At 48.0% G+C, this 15,080-nt stretch overlaps 1 protein-coding gene across 12 annotated transcripts in view; it reads left to right on the forward strand.

The window, feature by feature from the left end:
* The window catches only part of LOC117590798 (uncharacterized protein CG43867), a 103,630-nt gene that overhangs the window by 83,599 nt on the left and 4,951 nt on the right, over window positions 1-15,080 (forward strand). For 6 of the 12 annotated variants that reach the window (XM_034283753.1, XM_034283755.1, XM_034283757.1 and 3 more), the window contains 3 exons: window positions 11,165-12,707; window positions 14,166-14,575; window positions 14,640-15,062. In XM_034283753.1, coding sequence (XP_034139644.1) covers window positions 11,165-12,707; window positions 14,166-14,575; window positions 14,640-15,062 — 2,376 coding nt within the window. Of the gene's footprint in view, window positions 1-1,411; window positions 2,191-11,164; window positions 12,708-14,165; window positions 14,576-14,639; window positions 15,063-15,080 lie in introns of those variants that run through there. The other 6 variants (XM_034283759.1, XM_034283761.1, XM_034283760.1 and 3 more) reach the window with 2 other exon arrangements.

Here is a 15,080-nt window from a genome sequence, read left to right on the forward strand (position 1 = left end):
GTCGCTTCCTTCTGTTTTGGCTGCCATTCAGTCTGCTGTGAATTTTCGCTGGCGTCTTCTTCACGCCGGCTAGTGCCCTGACGTATGACAATGGAGCTGAGTCATCAGGCTCTCGCTCTCGCTCCTGCTTCTGTTTTTGCTCCTGTTCTCCCTATTCCTGTCATTTAATCAGGCAAATTGTTAACGCCAACCGCAAACAATCAGCCAGAGAGGCAGCCAGCAGTGGCTGTGGCTGTGGCAGTGGCAGTGGCAGCATTGGAGTCCTGGGATCCGAAGCAACATGTTACATTTATTATGTGTGGCGAAAAAAAAGTAGCATCCACAAAAGTTGTATCGTTGCTGCAGCAGCAGCAGCAGCAGCAGGAGGCATGAGGCGGAACAGAGATAAATTGTGTGGCGCCGCCGCCCACACCCTAGATCTAATCTGACAAGTAACAAGCTTCTCCGCGCCACCCCCCACAGGAGTCGACTCTGACACCGACTGTGATCCGGCGGACTCCACATGACACGCACTTTCATCCATCTCGGATCTCAGGGAACATGACTCATGGGGGGGTCAGAATGATATCCTCCTCTCTCTCTCTCTCCCTGACAGTCATATAAACCCATTGGCATTCCCTCACTCTCAGTGAAGTCAAAGCCCCGCCACCGCCTTCTAAGCCACGAGCTAGGGGAGAACATTGAGAGCGGTACATGGATTAATTTGTTTGTTTTTCCCATTCAAAAACAAACAAATCTTAGAGAAGTGTCGCAGAACCACGAAGGAAGAGAAACACTTTGGATTGTTTTTTCATGTTGTTTATTTAATACGAGTACAGTAATAAGAGATCTAGTGCTTTAGAAGTGAAAGAATAAATCTGTTGTATGTGGAGGGGCTGCTGCTGAGTGGCCTGCTGATCTCAAATTCACATGAGCTTCTCCTGAGCAATACGATATTGTGCTTTAAAATGTTAAGGAGATGTTGAGTGAAATAAATTACTGCGCCAGCACCATATTAGCTATGCAAAAATTAATATACATTTGTATTTTAACTGTAAATAAAGCACACAGGGTACAGAAACTTTCATACTCAACCTCTCACACAGCTGTCTGCAAGCAATATGTGACTCGCAGCATGTGCCCCGCAGCATGCTGACAGCAACATGCTCGGGCAACATTTTCCAGAACTGCGAGCGCGAGAGAGAGAAAGCAAGGCAAGGCAAGTTTCTCTCGGCCATGGTCTCTTTGCTTTCTCTCTCTTTTCCGCAGACATTTTTCTGTGCAAGCAGCCCTGCCAGAGGTTAACATGCAACATGAGTCTGAAATACCCAAGCAAGCGATGCCAGAAGCGACGCTGGCAGCGGGCGAAGTTTGTATGGAAAAATAGGAAATGCACGGCCTTGCCGCCCCAATCGGCCAATCGTACTCGTGCCGCGGCTAAGGAAACAACAAAAATATGTCGTCGAGTCTTTGGCTCAGAAGCTAGAATAGTCCGCTGAAAGTTGACAATTGACAAAAGGCCGAAAAGAAAATCTCAGATAAAATATCACTTAAAAACAATTTTTTATTAATATAGAAGGTGTGATCGGATAATTTTTAATTCGAACAAATCGGAGTTACTTCCATTGAAATCGCGTCGGTGGATTACCATACGGGGCTCCGATTCTTTTTGTTGTTGTGTGTGTCTAAAGATTCCATTCTTAAAAATATTTGTGTGAATTAAACAAATTCAGGAGTAGAAATAAAGAATTCTGAAATTGAAACCGAAACTAAAACTAAAACCAACCCTTCGCTATCGTTGAGGATCAGCCAGCAGGCGCCTTGTCCTCCCACCCTGCCTTACCTTGCCTGACCTGGCCTGGCCTGGCCCGGCCCGGGAACCGGTTTCTCCTCTTGCGAAATATTTGTAGTATTTCGAGTGGTGCCTCGAAAGGAATTGTCGGAATAGTTGGTCGGCCAAACCAACCCCCAACCCCGAGAACAACAGTGAGAAACGTTGAATAGGGAGTGGATGTGAAAGTTAACCCCTGTGTGCCAGTGCCAGTGGCAATGAACCTTTTTGATCTTATAAGACTCTCCATTCAGTGAGTGATTCAGGCAAACAAAACAAAACAAAAAACTACGCGGATACACATATGTTTAATCCATCAAAAATGGCGAAAATACAGAAATTCGCAATGCAGCAGGGCCAGCGCACAGAATGCCCAAAAAGTAGGTATACGAATGGGATTAAAGATTTAAATAATGAAATAACTAAGGGACAGATGCATGCATTTACGAAGTACTTAGAGAGTGATCTAATGTGTGACAGCTCTCTTTTATTACAACTCTTAGGAAATCTTCAAAAAAGAAACACGAAAACCTCCTGCAAATCACATTATGATCAGAAACAAATTTTGGATTTGTTATGCGTATTTTTTCCATGTATCTTTTTATGTGCTTGGTTTTATTTCAAATACTTTTTTGATCTAAATCCCGCTACTCTTCCTTTGCGGTTAATACATGTGTATATCTGATACTCCTTCAAGATTATCCAACGCTCGAGAATCCAATCAGAATGAGCTCTTTATTAGCTTCTAATTCGACTGATGAATGGGAAATTCATTTGTTCTGCTTATCCTTATAATAAATGACATTTTTCCTGCTTCTAAATTATGGAATCTATAAATTTGAATGGATGCAACCATTAATAGAACATAATCTACGCATCTGTCGTATTTGTCGGTGCTTTCATCTTGAGAAATCTGGATATCTCTTTTGCTCGAATAATGAACTGGGAACAGCACGCTTCGGGAGCAATATACTTGGATTCTTTATGATGAATATCTACGAGTAGTGTCAGGCAGTGCTTTGCCCTCAGATGCCCAACTCCATCTCCTCCTGCCTGTGGCTCCCTTTCTCACAGTGACTGTCGGCTGCTGCTGCTGCTGCTGCTGCTGCTGTTAGGGCTACGTGTTGGCGGCCCCAGCTGTGAGCAGTCGTCGCGAATGCTTCATAAAAATCTAATATTTATGGAAGAGCATTGGATGGAGCGAATGGAGTGAGTAGCGGCTAGGTGGGGGGAGCTGTGGAAAAGACAGAAAATGTTTTTAATTGCTTACAAGTTTCTACATCTCCTTGCCTCACTCTTTTAGTCCATTTCTCTGTTGTCTCTGCTGGGTGAAGATTCTGTTGTCTCCACGCTTAATTGGTTCGACAATGAAGCAGGGAAAAGGTCACGTTAACGAGTTTTGATCGAAGACCAAAGTTTTGCCATCACCACCCCAACACCTTTCTCTCTACCCAATGACAGACAGACGGACCTGGAGTAGGAGTTGGGAGAAGGCAGACGAGACTTACACTTGAATGCACTTTTTGTCATTTTCCGAAGCAAGTTTTATTCTGCTCCCTCCCCCTGTCCCCTGTCCCCCCTGCCAGCAGTCTGCTACTTGCAACAAAGCCTTTTCTCTAAATTAAAAACGAAACAAAAAATGGCAAAGAAAACTTTGACAAACGGGAAAGTCGAAGATGCGAATACACTGCAGAAAGATGTGGAAAATAGATTTAATTTGATTTGGATTTATACCCAAAAAGAGGTTGCGGGTTGTTGGTTTTCTGGGCAATTTACAATTAAAGTCTGGAAAAATGTTTGTTGATTAAAAAAGGAATAGTTGTGCACTCTGCTGGGGGTATCCTTCTGCAAGGGTATCCTTTTGTAAAAACCAACAACAGGCGGCGCGGCTCGGCTCGGCTCGGCGCGTCGACAACAAAGTGCAATATGAAGCGGCAATTGGGGGGTTTGAGATTTGTGGGGTTTCCATAATTAAAGCTTCCCCCCTGCCCTGCCACTGACTGGCTGCTGGTTCCTGGCCATTGGCAGCTGGCTAATGAATCGTGGAGAATGGAGAGCGAAGGCGGAGCGGAGCTACACCCATTGTTCCGCAGCTAGATCGGGAATGGGAATCAAATGGAAGGCGGGGGATGCCTACGCCTCTCTCTGCCGTTGCACAGCGCAAGTGAAGCGGAAAAACAACACCATTTACACCCCAAAAAATACTACTAGAGGCAGAAGAAGAACCAAACCCATTTCTTGATGACACAAGCAGTTGGCACACGAACGGGCACGGCCGAGCAGCCGACTACCAGGTCCAGTTCCCCGTTTCAGACGTTCAGACTTTGGGTTTGGGGTTTGGCAGCTGAGAGAAAGCAAAATGAGGAAAGTTATTGAGCAGCGCGGAAATATCGCAGCGCATTTTACAATTTCCATTTTTCCCATTATTTTCACTGGCATCCCAGACACGACGGCGGCCATCTGGAGTCCTGCTACTGCTCACGACAGCTCCTGGACATTGTTTGTCCTTTTCTGTTTGCAGAAAAGTGCTCGAGTGGCAGCCTCTCGACAATGTGGCAAAAATGCTTGAGCTGCACAGCAGCGAGTGGAGTGCAGAGTGAAGTGGAGTGCAGGCGGGAGATGCAACTGAAGATCTGCTTGGAGTCAGCATCAGGGTTGGGGCACAGCAGACGCCATCCGGTAGCTGTGGAATGCCCACCCATTAAAGAGTGTCCTTCGCTCACAAGGAAACGCATACAAAGGAGCAGAAAAGCGGATGCTTCAACATCAATCAGTGCTCAAAGCTCGCGTAGGAAAAGTGTTTTTATTTTTCATTTTCAAAAAGGTCAAGAAAGCGTTGAAGCGAAGACTGCAGGATTCTGCAGGGAACCTACAGCGATCTCAGCTCAACTTCAGGGCGTTACTTCAGGCTCACAGAGAAGACTTTTCCATTAAGAGCTGCTTCTTTCCCAGGGCAGGCCAAATCCTACAGGACCATTACTGAAACCCCAGAAAGGAGCCCTGAAAGGCTGCGAATGCGCGGCTATGCGTGGGTTGAAAGATGAGGCCGGGCAGGCACAAACTTTTATCAAAAGCGGATAAACTTTTGTTTTAGTTTATTGTCTGGCAGATGGCGGGGAAAACTTTGTTTCCACTTTTTCTCTTGTTTTTTTTTTTATATAAAACTGATTAGGTTAGGCCGCCCAGAATAGGCCTTGGAAAGTCAGGGAGAAAGGCTTAAGATGGTAATTTTATGGGTAGTAGAACAGAAGATACATCAAACGGTGTCTGCATTATAAATCAGTTGGCCATTAGGAGCAACCCGAAGCAGAGAGTGATGAATGGGAATAGGGGTCCATCCCTTCGATACCATTACGAAGTAAATTGAGATCATATATAACCAGTGGGGATAATGCATAAGTAATGGAACCTTAAAGCGGAACTTCACTTAAAACAAACTTCAATGGAGGGAATGGAGCTGGGATGCAGAGGCACGTGTGTCAGGCAGGCAGGCAGGCATCAAATGGGATGCAGACGAAGAACGTCAGTGAGTGCCACTTGTAATTAAAAGGTAGCACAGACATCATCCGTGTAGCTTTTTACCGTAATTGTTGCTGCATCACGGAAGAGCAGAGAGAACTGCTGGGAGCAGCTGGATGCAGAAGGATGATGAAGCTGCCATCCAGCCCACGTTCCATCCTGTCGTATAATGCAAAACATGCACAATTTTTCAATTTCAAAGCTGCCAAAACATGCTGCAAATATTGACACTGACTGTAATGGGAAAATCATTCACAGCAAAGAGGGAAAAACTAGCAGCCAGAGGAGTATAGCCAGAGAGGAGCATTGTCCCTTGGATATCCTTGGATGGAGGAGCACGACCAACCGAAGGGGATTAAAGGTGGATAGAGCCAGGACCAGCTGGCACATGGGAAGCTTGCTAAATAATTGAGCCAATCAACTATTGGGAAGAATGAAATAAAAGAAGCCAGAAGTTTCTAAAGACTATTTTAGGGAACTGCGAAACTTGTTAAATAAAAGCTAAACTCTTATGAGTTCTGGGTGAGGGTTTAAAAGCCAACGTCTGGAATAATAACTGCTAAAGGTTTCTCCTGGAATCCATAATCAATTTTCAGAGTTTTATTCAAGTTGTTTCGCTGCATGAAGGACATTCTGCGAGTAACATTTAACGTTATTTGGAAATCACTTTTCGGCTTCTTATATTTGAATCTGAAGAATTTACATGCAGATATTTTGGGATACAATTCCGGAATCAATTTGTCAGTCTGCTTCCTTTCTTCCGACTTCTGTTGTAGATGGGCGCATTGGAGTCTGTATGTGTCGATGGCTGAAAATAAAGATATGCCGTTCTGCAGTTAAAGAAATATCCCCCATCCGCCCAGAGCTGGGGATGGTTATGGTGCATGCCCGATAAGTAGCAGTTCCCCTCAGACTAGACGACGCGCGTGCCGCCTTTGGGGGGGAAAGGGAATGGGAATGGGCATGGGCATGGGCATGGGGATGGTCGTCTCTTATGTATGTACATATGGGGGAGGGGAATGTCTTCTGGCTACAATGTTTTATGGAGTGTTTTCTTGAGTGGTTCTGCTCCTGCTGATGCTGATGCTGATGCTGCCGCTTCAGATGCTGCCACTTCTGTTTGCTGCCGCTTTGTTGACTATAAATAACAATGGAATCATGACTCCAAATTAAACGTCGTGCAACGTTGGAAAACACACACCAGAGAGCCAGAGAGTGCGGCAAATGGAAAAGGAAGCTGTTTGCTTTCTCTCTCTCTCTCTCTCTGGGCCAAGTCAAAGAAATTTACAAGAAACGCAAATAATATGTACATATATTTTCTGTGTATTTTTCTTCGCAGAGACGCCACTTCCATATACACAAATAAATATGAGTAGGACTGGGGGGACTTTGTTTGATTTGCGGCACATTTCGAGTAATATTAACAAATTGCTTGAGCCAGGGATTAAATTTGGTTGAAGATACGGCAGAACGAAACAAGATTGTGCGAAGACAGAGAGTGAGATGATGGTCAGGGAGAGATTGCCACTGCAGATAGGATTTTTCCATGCCCATTATATATACATATGTCTATGAAAGATTTGACTGAAAGGGAAGAACACATATCACAGAACATTTATTCTTTATTGAATAAAATTGTTAAACTGGAAACTGTCTTGCAGCTCTGCTGTGTGTTGTCTGTAGCGTCACGATATGCGTCTCAATGTTAATCCCAAAATGAAGACAGCTTTCCCCTTAGTTGACTTTGAATGTTCAATCTATTTGCTCAATTTATCTTTTTGTCAGTGGAGTAGAAACCAATAATAATCTTTGAGGGATGTACAAAGAAATTTCTCTTGCAACAGAGTGAGAATTCCAGGTGCTCGATTGGGAGCGATGCCAACAAAGAGGCATATATATAGCTCTCTTTGTATCCCAACTAGTGGACTCCTGGGGGTGGTCTGTAGTTGCCTTAATTATAAACAGATTAATCAGCCATCAGGGATGGAAAACCCTTTCAGATGCCAGCAGCACCAAACAATTGAGTCATCCACACAGTGGCACCCATCCCTAACCCCACGCCAGAGAGACAACTCCTTACCCTGTTGTTTTTATACATATATGAAAGCCAGAGACCAGAGACCCCATAATGGCTCTGATGTCGTTAGTCATCTGCTAAACCTCCTGCTGCCTTGGCAACCCTCCTACCATGGCAACCCCCTCTGCCACCACCCAGGAACCCCACTTAATTGCGTCTGCTCATTTAGTAATAAAAACCGAGACCCAGACCCAGACCCAGACAAAGGGGGCACTGGGAGTAGTATATGATGGGAAGTGCATTGAATAGTTTCGGGATTGGATAATATTTGTATCCCCGACAAACCCAGAGAGCAAAAGAGGGAAGGCACTCCCGCTGCCTCTCTGTCTCCCTCTAGTTTGAAATTCAATTCAAATTTTATTCAAATGTTCGCTTACTCATTCACTCATCCATTCATTCATCTTTTTATCGTTTGGAATTTTCCTCTTTTATTGAGATTCTTTTAGCCCTCCCCCATGCATCCCCCAATCCCCATCAGCGTCTTCATCTGCGTCTTGTGGAGCCCATAATCCGATTGTGCGTTGGGGCAAATTATTGTCGGAGATTCTTTTTTCTTTTCTCTATTTTTTTTGGAGATGGGACTTACGGAATATATGCGAGATTTATGTTAAGTGGCAGACGTCGCACTATCCTCGTGTTTCATGACGCGGCAGCTGGATGCTGGGGCGCCTCTGCTGTGGTGGTGGCGGTGGCGGTGGCAGGTTGCGGGGCATTTAGGGTGCAGCCAGCAATAAAAATGTCATTCTGCAATAAAAATCGAATTTCTCGCTGTGTGGCGGAATGTGAAAATGGCAAGGGATAACCAGGGAGAAAATTAAATGCATGGCCAAGAATATGATGATATATATTTTAAAGATAAAGATATAGATATGGCTACAGACACAGATGGATCGATGGATTAATAGTTATACCAAATGATCCTCGGGGAAAATCATTTTAATTTGATTTTTTTGTTGAAGAAATATTCGTATGTTTCATTCTTCAATTCAATCAACCCAACGGGATCTCGAAGTTGTCTTCTATGGTAAAGATAAAACTAAAGCTATACCTGAGGCCAATTGTAGTGGCAGTGCCGACAGCTGACAGACACAAAGCCTTGGCAGCTGTTGGCCAAATAAATGTCTATACAAATACACGAGTACAGGCCACTCGAGTGGGGACAAACACATTTGTACATAGAACATATGTATATGTAAATATTTGGTACATACATAATGTATCCTGCACATTAATCAATTGCACATCGCTGTGTAGGATGGAGGATGTGTCTCCAAAACCAATCACAGATCACGGAATCCAATAGAGGAAATTGTTGGGGATTTGGCTGCCTCCGACGTGGCTTACACGAAGCTGCTGGGGATGGAGATGGAGATGGATTCAGAGGCAGCTGGGACACAGATCCCGAAACTGCCTCGTTGTCTGGGAAACACATTTAGATAAAGTCACAGCTTAGTGCCGTCTCCATTCAACTGCTCCTAGTGCTCCAGCTTGCGTTCCTCCTAGTCAAACTTCTCCTCCTGCCTTCCTGCCCCTGCTCGTGCTCATTCTCCCCTCGATGGTGTCTCCTTTCTAGCGATTCCGATTTGTTCTTTGTTTGTTCTTTTGCCCCAAGAAGTTTTTCGCACGCCTAAATGTCCTGTGCGCTGCATTCGTGTGAATCATGTTTTGGCTGGAGATGCAGCCGGGGACTGCAGCTGAGCTTTGCTCTGCTGCTGGGGCCATTAAAGAAGCCATTGCCACTGGCTCTGGCACTGGCACTCCCTTTTTCTTTGGCTGAAGTTTTTGGCCAAAAGCGGGGTCTTAGGCGCAGTCAGATTTTATGGCAAAACTTTACCACTTCTTCTTTTACTCTGGCTTTTCTCTGATTTCGGCTATTGCCAACTTTCGGGTGTTTCATCGGCGAATAAAGCGCTTAAACCATAAATATGGATTGATTGCTCCTCCTCTTCCCTCGACGAAGCAGAAGGACTATCCATAACTCATGTCCTGCCGTGTACCTGTCCGTAGTCCGCGTATCTCTGCATCTCCATGGGTCATATCCTCGTGTCAGGAGAGGCATAAACATGGCATTTTATATGCGTGGCAGCAGCAGCAGCAGCTGGAGCAGGCAGGAGGCAGTAGGCAGGAGTGGCATGCTCGGAGGTTGTTATTTTTGGCGGTTTATCTATTTTTATCCGCATGCCACAAGCGGTGGCAATGACACGACGACAGCGAACACCAGGAACAGCGAACATTAAGCAATTGACCCATTTTATGGCCAGACACCCGATGCCAATGCCCCAACTAATAATGCGATAGGTGCCGACAGGTCCCGGAAGACCGCAGGGACTGTCTCCCTCGCCCTCCTCTTGCTCCTCCTGATGGGTCTGGATGGGGCACACAAGCGGCTGCCGCTCTAACTCATTTCCTTCTTTTGTTTCCTTCAATTTCTATCCACTCTCTTGTCCATCTTGCCGCTCTTGCTGGTGTGCTCCTCTTCGTAGTCTGTGGCTTTTATTAGAAAAAACATATAAAAAGGCCTTCGTTCCGCTTTGATTCCTTGACCTTCTTCTCCTGCAGCCTGTCCGCTCCCCATTCGTGCCCCCATTCTGCTACATTTCCTGCTCCTCCGCCTGGTTCTGTTGGCTTCCGGCTTTGTTTAGTTGTCGGTTTGGTTTCCTTTCGTGCCAAATGAAGTTATTTCTTTCCTGTCGCCTCCGTACTTCACCTACTCCCCTGCTTCCCTCTATCTTCATTCGATCCTTGTGGCAGTTGCATTAGTTGCAAATTGTTGTGTAACCATAAAAACATTCGTATCGGCTGCAAGGGGATGCCCCTGCATGGTATGGCAATGGCGTGTCTCGGTCTCATTCCGCATCGCCGAGTGTTAAATGGTCGCCCGTTTGGTCTGCGTCGCAATGGATTCCTACGTTAATTACACAAGTTTTGTGGCCACACACTTGAGATCTGCAGAGCTCCTTCCTTCCAGAGTGAAGAGGAGGGAACTTTCCCCCTTCGAACTCTGGGCTAACCCTTTTGCTGCTTCTTCTCCACCCTCTGTGGCTCTCTGCATCTAATCCCACGACGGGGGTCATGTGTTACCATTAGACGCTGCCATTGGACCCCGGGACCCCGTGAGCCAGGGAGCCACTCGTCTTACCAGCCAAAGGAGCAGCCAAGCGACTTTGTCGTGGCTTGCGTGTGAATTTAATTTAATTTAGAAAAGTTTTTGCCTGTAAAACTTTTCCACAGAAAGCGGAGACTGTGCACTACACTGAGAAAAACAGTTTCTACACACGACTTTCGAGAACTACAATAAAACTGCTTTCAATTGCACTGCTTGTAAATTCACGAACGCTTTCAATGGGGATTAAAGCGTAATTAACAGTAAGGTACGTTTAAGCTTGCATGCTAAAGCCGCTCGAGAGCCGTTCAGATCGTGAGAGCGAGAACGAGCGCGCTCTCAGAGAGCCTTAACAGTGGGCTTCAACCGGGAGCGGCTGTTAATGGGGAGCGCAGTAACAGGCTGCTAGCCCGTTGCTTTAACAGCACTGTTGCCATGTTAAAGCTGCTGCCTTAAAGATAACAGTGCACTGTTACAATGGGATGTGTAAGGAAACAGGAAAGAAATCTTTACCGTTAATTCCTTTCTATATTGTATATACAAATGCATATGTACTGTAGATCTTTTTATGGCCTTAAGTTGTGAGATGGCCCCTCCATGTTTTCATATCTTACTCACCCACTCTCCCCCTCTCTCTCTCTCTGTGTGTTTACAGGTGCGTGCCATGGAGCAGCGGCTGAGTGAGTGGCCCAAACCTCCCGCACAGTCAAATCCACACCCACAGCCGCAGCAGCAGCAGCAGCAGCAGCAACAACAGCAGCAATCCCCCAATCATCAGCAGCAACAGCAGCAAACGACAGCAGCAGGCGTAGGAGGAGGATCATCAGCCGCATCCGCAGCCGCAGTAGCAGCATTGGCAGCCGCAGCAGCAGGAGTACCAGAGGCTGAGCGAACCATCACCTCGTTAGAGATCCAGGTGGAGGAGCAGCGACAGTTGCGACTGCACGACGCACGCCAGATCGAGGCGAAGGCAGCCAAGATCAAGGAGTGGGTGAACAATAAGCTGCGAGATCTCGAGGAGCAGAACCAAGTGCTGCGCGAGCAGAACGTCAAGTGCAACCAGCAGCTGGAGCTGCTGAAGAACCACATCGCCAATCAGTCGCAGCGCCACAGCATCGTCGGTCCCGTGCGGAACAGTTTGAGCTTGGACGTGCAGGACTTTGCCGGCGGAACAGCGGAGACTCGCAGGCGCAGCGAAAGCCTCGATCCCTCGCAGGAGATCATCAGTCGGCCGCTGACCAGCTCATACCCACACCACCAGCACCGACGCAATCTCTCGATGGAACCGCAGGAGCTCGAGCGCAATCTGGTGGCGGCCGTCGACGGCCTCACCCTGGCCCCCCTCTCCAGCATCTCCAGCAAGGCGCCCTCGCTGGAAGGAGCTGCTGCGGCAGCCGGTGGTGGATCTCTGCCACGTCCGGACAGCTCCGACACGGACACGGCCCACGACTATGCTGAGATCTACACGCCCTCGTGCGAGAAGCTGCCAGCCTGGATGAAGAACAATCCCGCGCTGATGGCCAGCGGCGGAAACAGCAGCACCACCACCACAACCACCAGCGACCTGGGCGTGCCACGGCCACCGACACCGCCGCTGCACCGCTTCCCCAGCTGGGAGGCCAAGATCTACCAGGTGGCCAACGATGGGTTGGCCGGCACTGGTCCCGGCACGGGTACCAGCACGGCCGACAGCACCGCCAGCCACGAGCCCGATGCAGCCGCCAACAATACGCTGTCTAATGGAAGGTCCCGGCATGGCACACACGGCCATGGACATGGGGGACACGGCCATGGACACAGGCATGGCACGGGAGCGGGCACGGGCACGGGAGGCGAAGGCAATGGAACACTGGGAAGCAGCGGCACACCGGGCACACCGCAGCCGCCAACGCGGCAGCAACAAACCGCCAGCGGCGGCTTCTGTGATATTTCGGTGCCCGTGTACGCAACGGTCAAGGGACGGGCCTCCCAAATCCGCTCGATGCCCTTCACCGGCGACTCGAGCGACGACTCCAGCGATGGGGAGGACCATGCCGTGATGCTCACCCACAATTCGCACAACTCCAGCAGCACGGACAACACGGAGACCTCCACCTCCGGCAGCGCCTCGAGCCCCTCGAAGAGCCTGAAGACCTCCTCGAGCCTCAGTCCCGCGAAGCGCAGTGGCTCCGAGAGCCCCAAGAATGCCAAGCCGCGTGGTATGTACCCAACAGTTGTCAGACCCTGCCTCCCCCCAACAGTAGACCCTGCAGCAGCAGTCTTGAGACTGTCTCTTGTTGGTAGCCTGGTAGCCCCGTAGAACGTAGGTATCGTAACCCCACACCACAGGAGGATATCCTGCAACTAACACACAGTACCTTCAATCCCCTATACGATCCCGAGTCTTAATCACATTCCACCACCTGTAACAATTATCCAGAATTTCAGTCCTACTTTCGGAACATAATTTCAATTTATTATACCCGGTACTCGAAGAGTAAATATTGTATTTGTGCACAAAGTATGTAACACACAGAAAGAAACGTTTCCGACCCCACAAAGTATATATATTCTTGATCAGCATCAATAGCCGAGTCGATTGAGCCATGTCTGTCTGTCCGTCCGTCTGTCCGTCGTCTTGTTGAGCGCCTGGATCTCAGAGACCATTAAAGCTAGAGCCACCAAATTTTGCATCCAGACTTCTGTATGCTCACACTGTTACAAGTGTATTTCAAAAACGAGCCACGCCCCCTTCCGCATAATGGCCATATCTATCAGATCACCAAATTGGGATCCGATTGGATCATTATTATAGCCAAAATGAAGAAATTCATTTGCAGTGGCTAAACCCACCCTGTCCTGCAGCTTTTCTTGTTTTTTTCACATTCTCTCATTCACACTGCTTCTGCTTCACTCGGCCCATGACTCTGCCGTCCCTCTGCCACTGCCGGCTTTTAACCGCTTTTTTTTGTGTGCGGTCGCTGCCTCTGCCTCTGCCGCGAGTCTGCAGTGTGTGGGTCTAGGGAAGGGCGTCCAGCTAACGGAGCGTGTTGGTGTGAGAAGTGTTTAAGATGTAGATGACAGATGAAGGAAAAATTTAAAATTTCACAAAACATCCCTAAGGTGCAGATGTAGTACTGAATGCCGGGTATAACCGTTGTGACGCGTAAGAAGCGTCTCACACGTTCCTTTTCGTTTTCAAAATTGTATCATGCTATTTTGAGTACAGTCTTCCATGCTCACAGCTTTTTCCATTTCCAGTTTTCCTGTTTCCCCTTAGCTTGCAATCCTTTTCCCAGTTTCCTATTCTGTTAAACTTTCCTCATCATATCTACTGCTCGATGCTCTTGCTATTTGATATTTGACTGCTTCACCGTTAGTTCAATTTCCATTAACTAACTTCCTTCTCCCACTAATCGTATCCCATGATTCCTGCTAAAATGTTGCCTGTTCTTCTTACTTTCCTATTCCTTGCTACCTCCCAGTTCTCCCGCTCCTCCTAGAACCTAGAACAAAATACAACTAATTGAACCAAAAACTAACAATTTGCGACAACTTTTGCCCATCAAAAACCATCTCAACTGTCTAAACCCATCAACCAACCAACCACTCAACTGTTCCGTAACCGACATTAACCCGCTCCATCCGCCACATACACATACCGCACCACCCCACAGTCCACCACCTCCAGCCACGCACATCCACATCCACACAGCCACAGCATTTCCACATGCACCATCACCACACATTGCCCCACCAGGGGCTGACGCTGACGCTGTCACCGACATTCCTGCCACAGGGCACGCTGCCACGTGCCCATCAGGCTGCTACCACGGCCACGGCTACACTGCGGCTACCAGTGCCACCGATCGTTGCACCACGTTGCATCGCGTCTGCATCCAGTACCCAGCACATGCGTGGCACAGTAATTTCAGATCTTTCCTTTGAATCAGGCCTCTCGGACGACTACGCCCTGCCTCCTGATGCCGTTTCGGAGTCCACCTGCATGGATGCCTCGATGCCATCGCTTCTGATGCGCGCCTCGTACGTCGACTCACCCAGCAAGAAGATTGAGTCCCTGGAGAAGGTAAGTCGAGCCAGAGAATGTTCAACGAAGAGTTCCCAGCTATAATCTCAATCCTTTCTTTCAGATGGGTCACCTGGCCAAGCTGGGTGGCAAGCTAAAGACGTGGCGCAAGCGTTGGTTCGTCCTGAAGAACGGTTCACTGAACTACTGGAAGAGCCAGCATGATGTGCAGCGCAAGCCGCAGGGGCAGATCCAGCTGGACGAGGCATGCCGCATCAATCGGGCGGAGGGAGCCTCCACCTTCGAGATAGACACCGGGAAGAAGGTATACTACCTGACGGCCGACTCCCATGCCACCATGGACGACTGGATCCGAGTCCTGCAGAATGTGCAGCGTCGGAACGCGACCAAGCTGCTGCTCAGCCGCGACGACCAGAAGCCCACGGTGCAGGGATGGGTCACGAAGGTGAAGAACGGCCATGCCAAGAAGTGTTGGTGTGTGCTGCTCGGCAAGATGTTCCTCTACTTCAAAGCGCCAGCGGAGACGGTGAGTCCGTTGGGAGAT

This window comes from Drosophila guanche, unplaced genomic scaffold (assembly GCF_900245975.1).
Source record: "Drosophila guanche unplaced genomic scaffold, DGUA_6, whole genome shotgun sequence".
NCBI lineage: Eukaryota > Metazoa > Arthropoda > Insecta > Diptera > Drosophilidae > Drosophila > Drosophila guanche.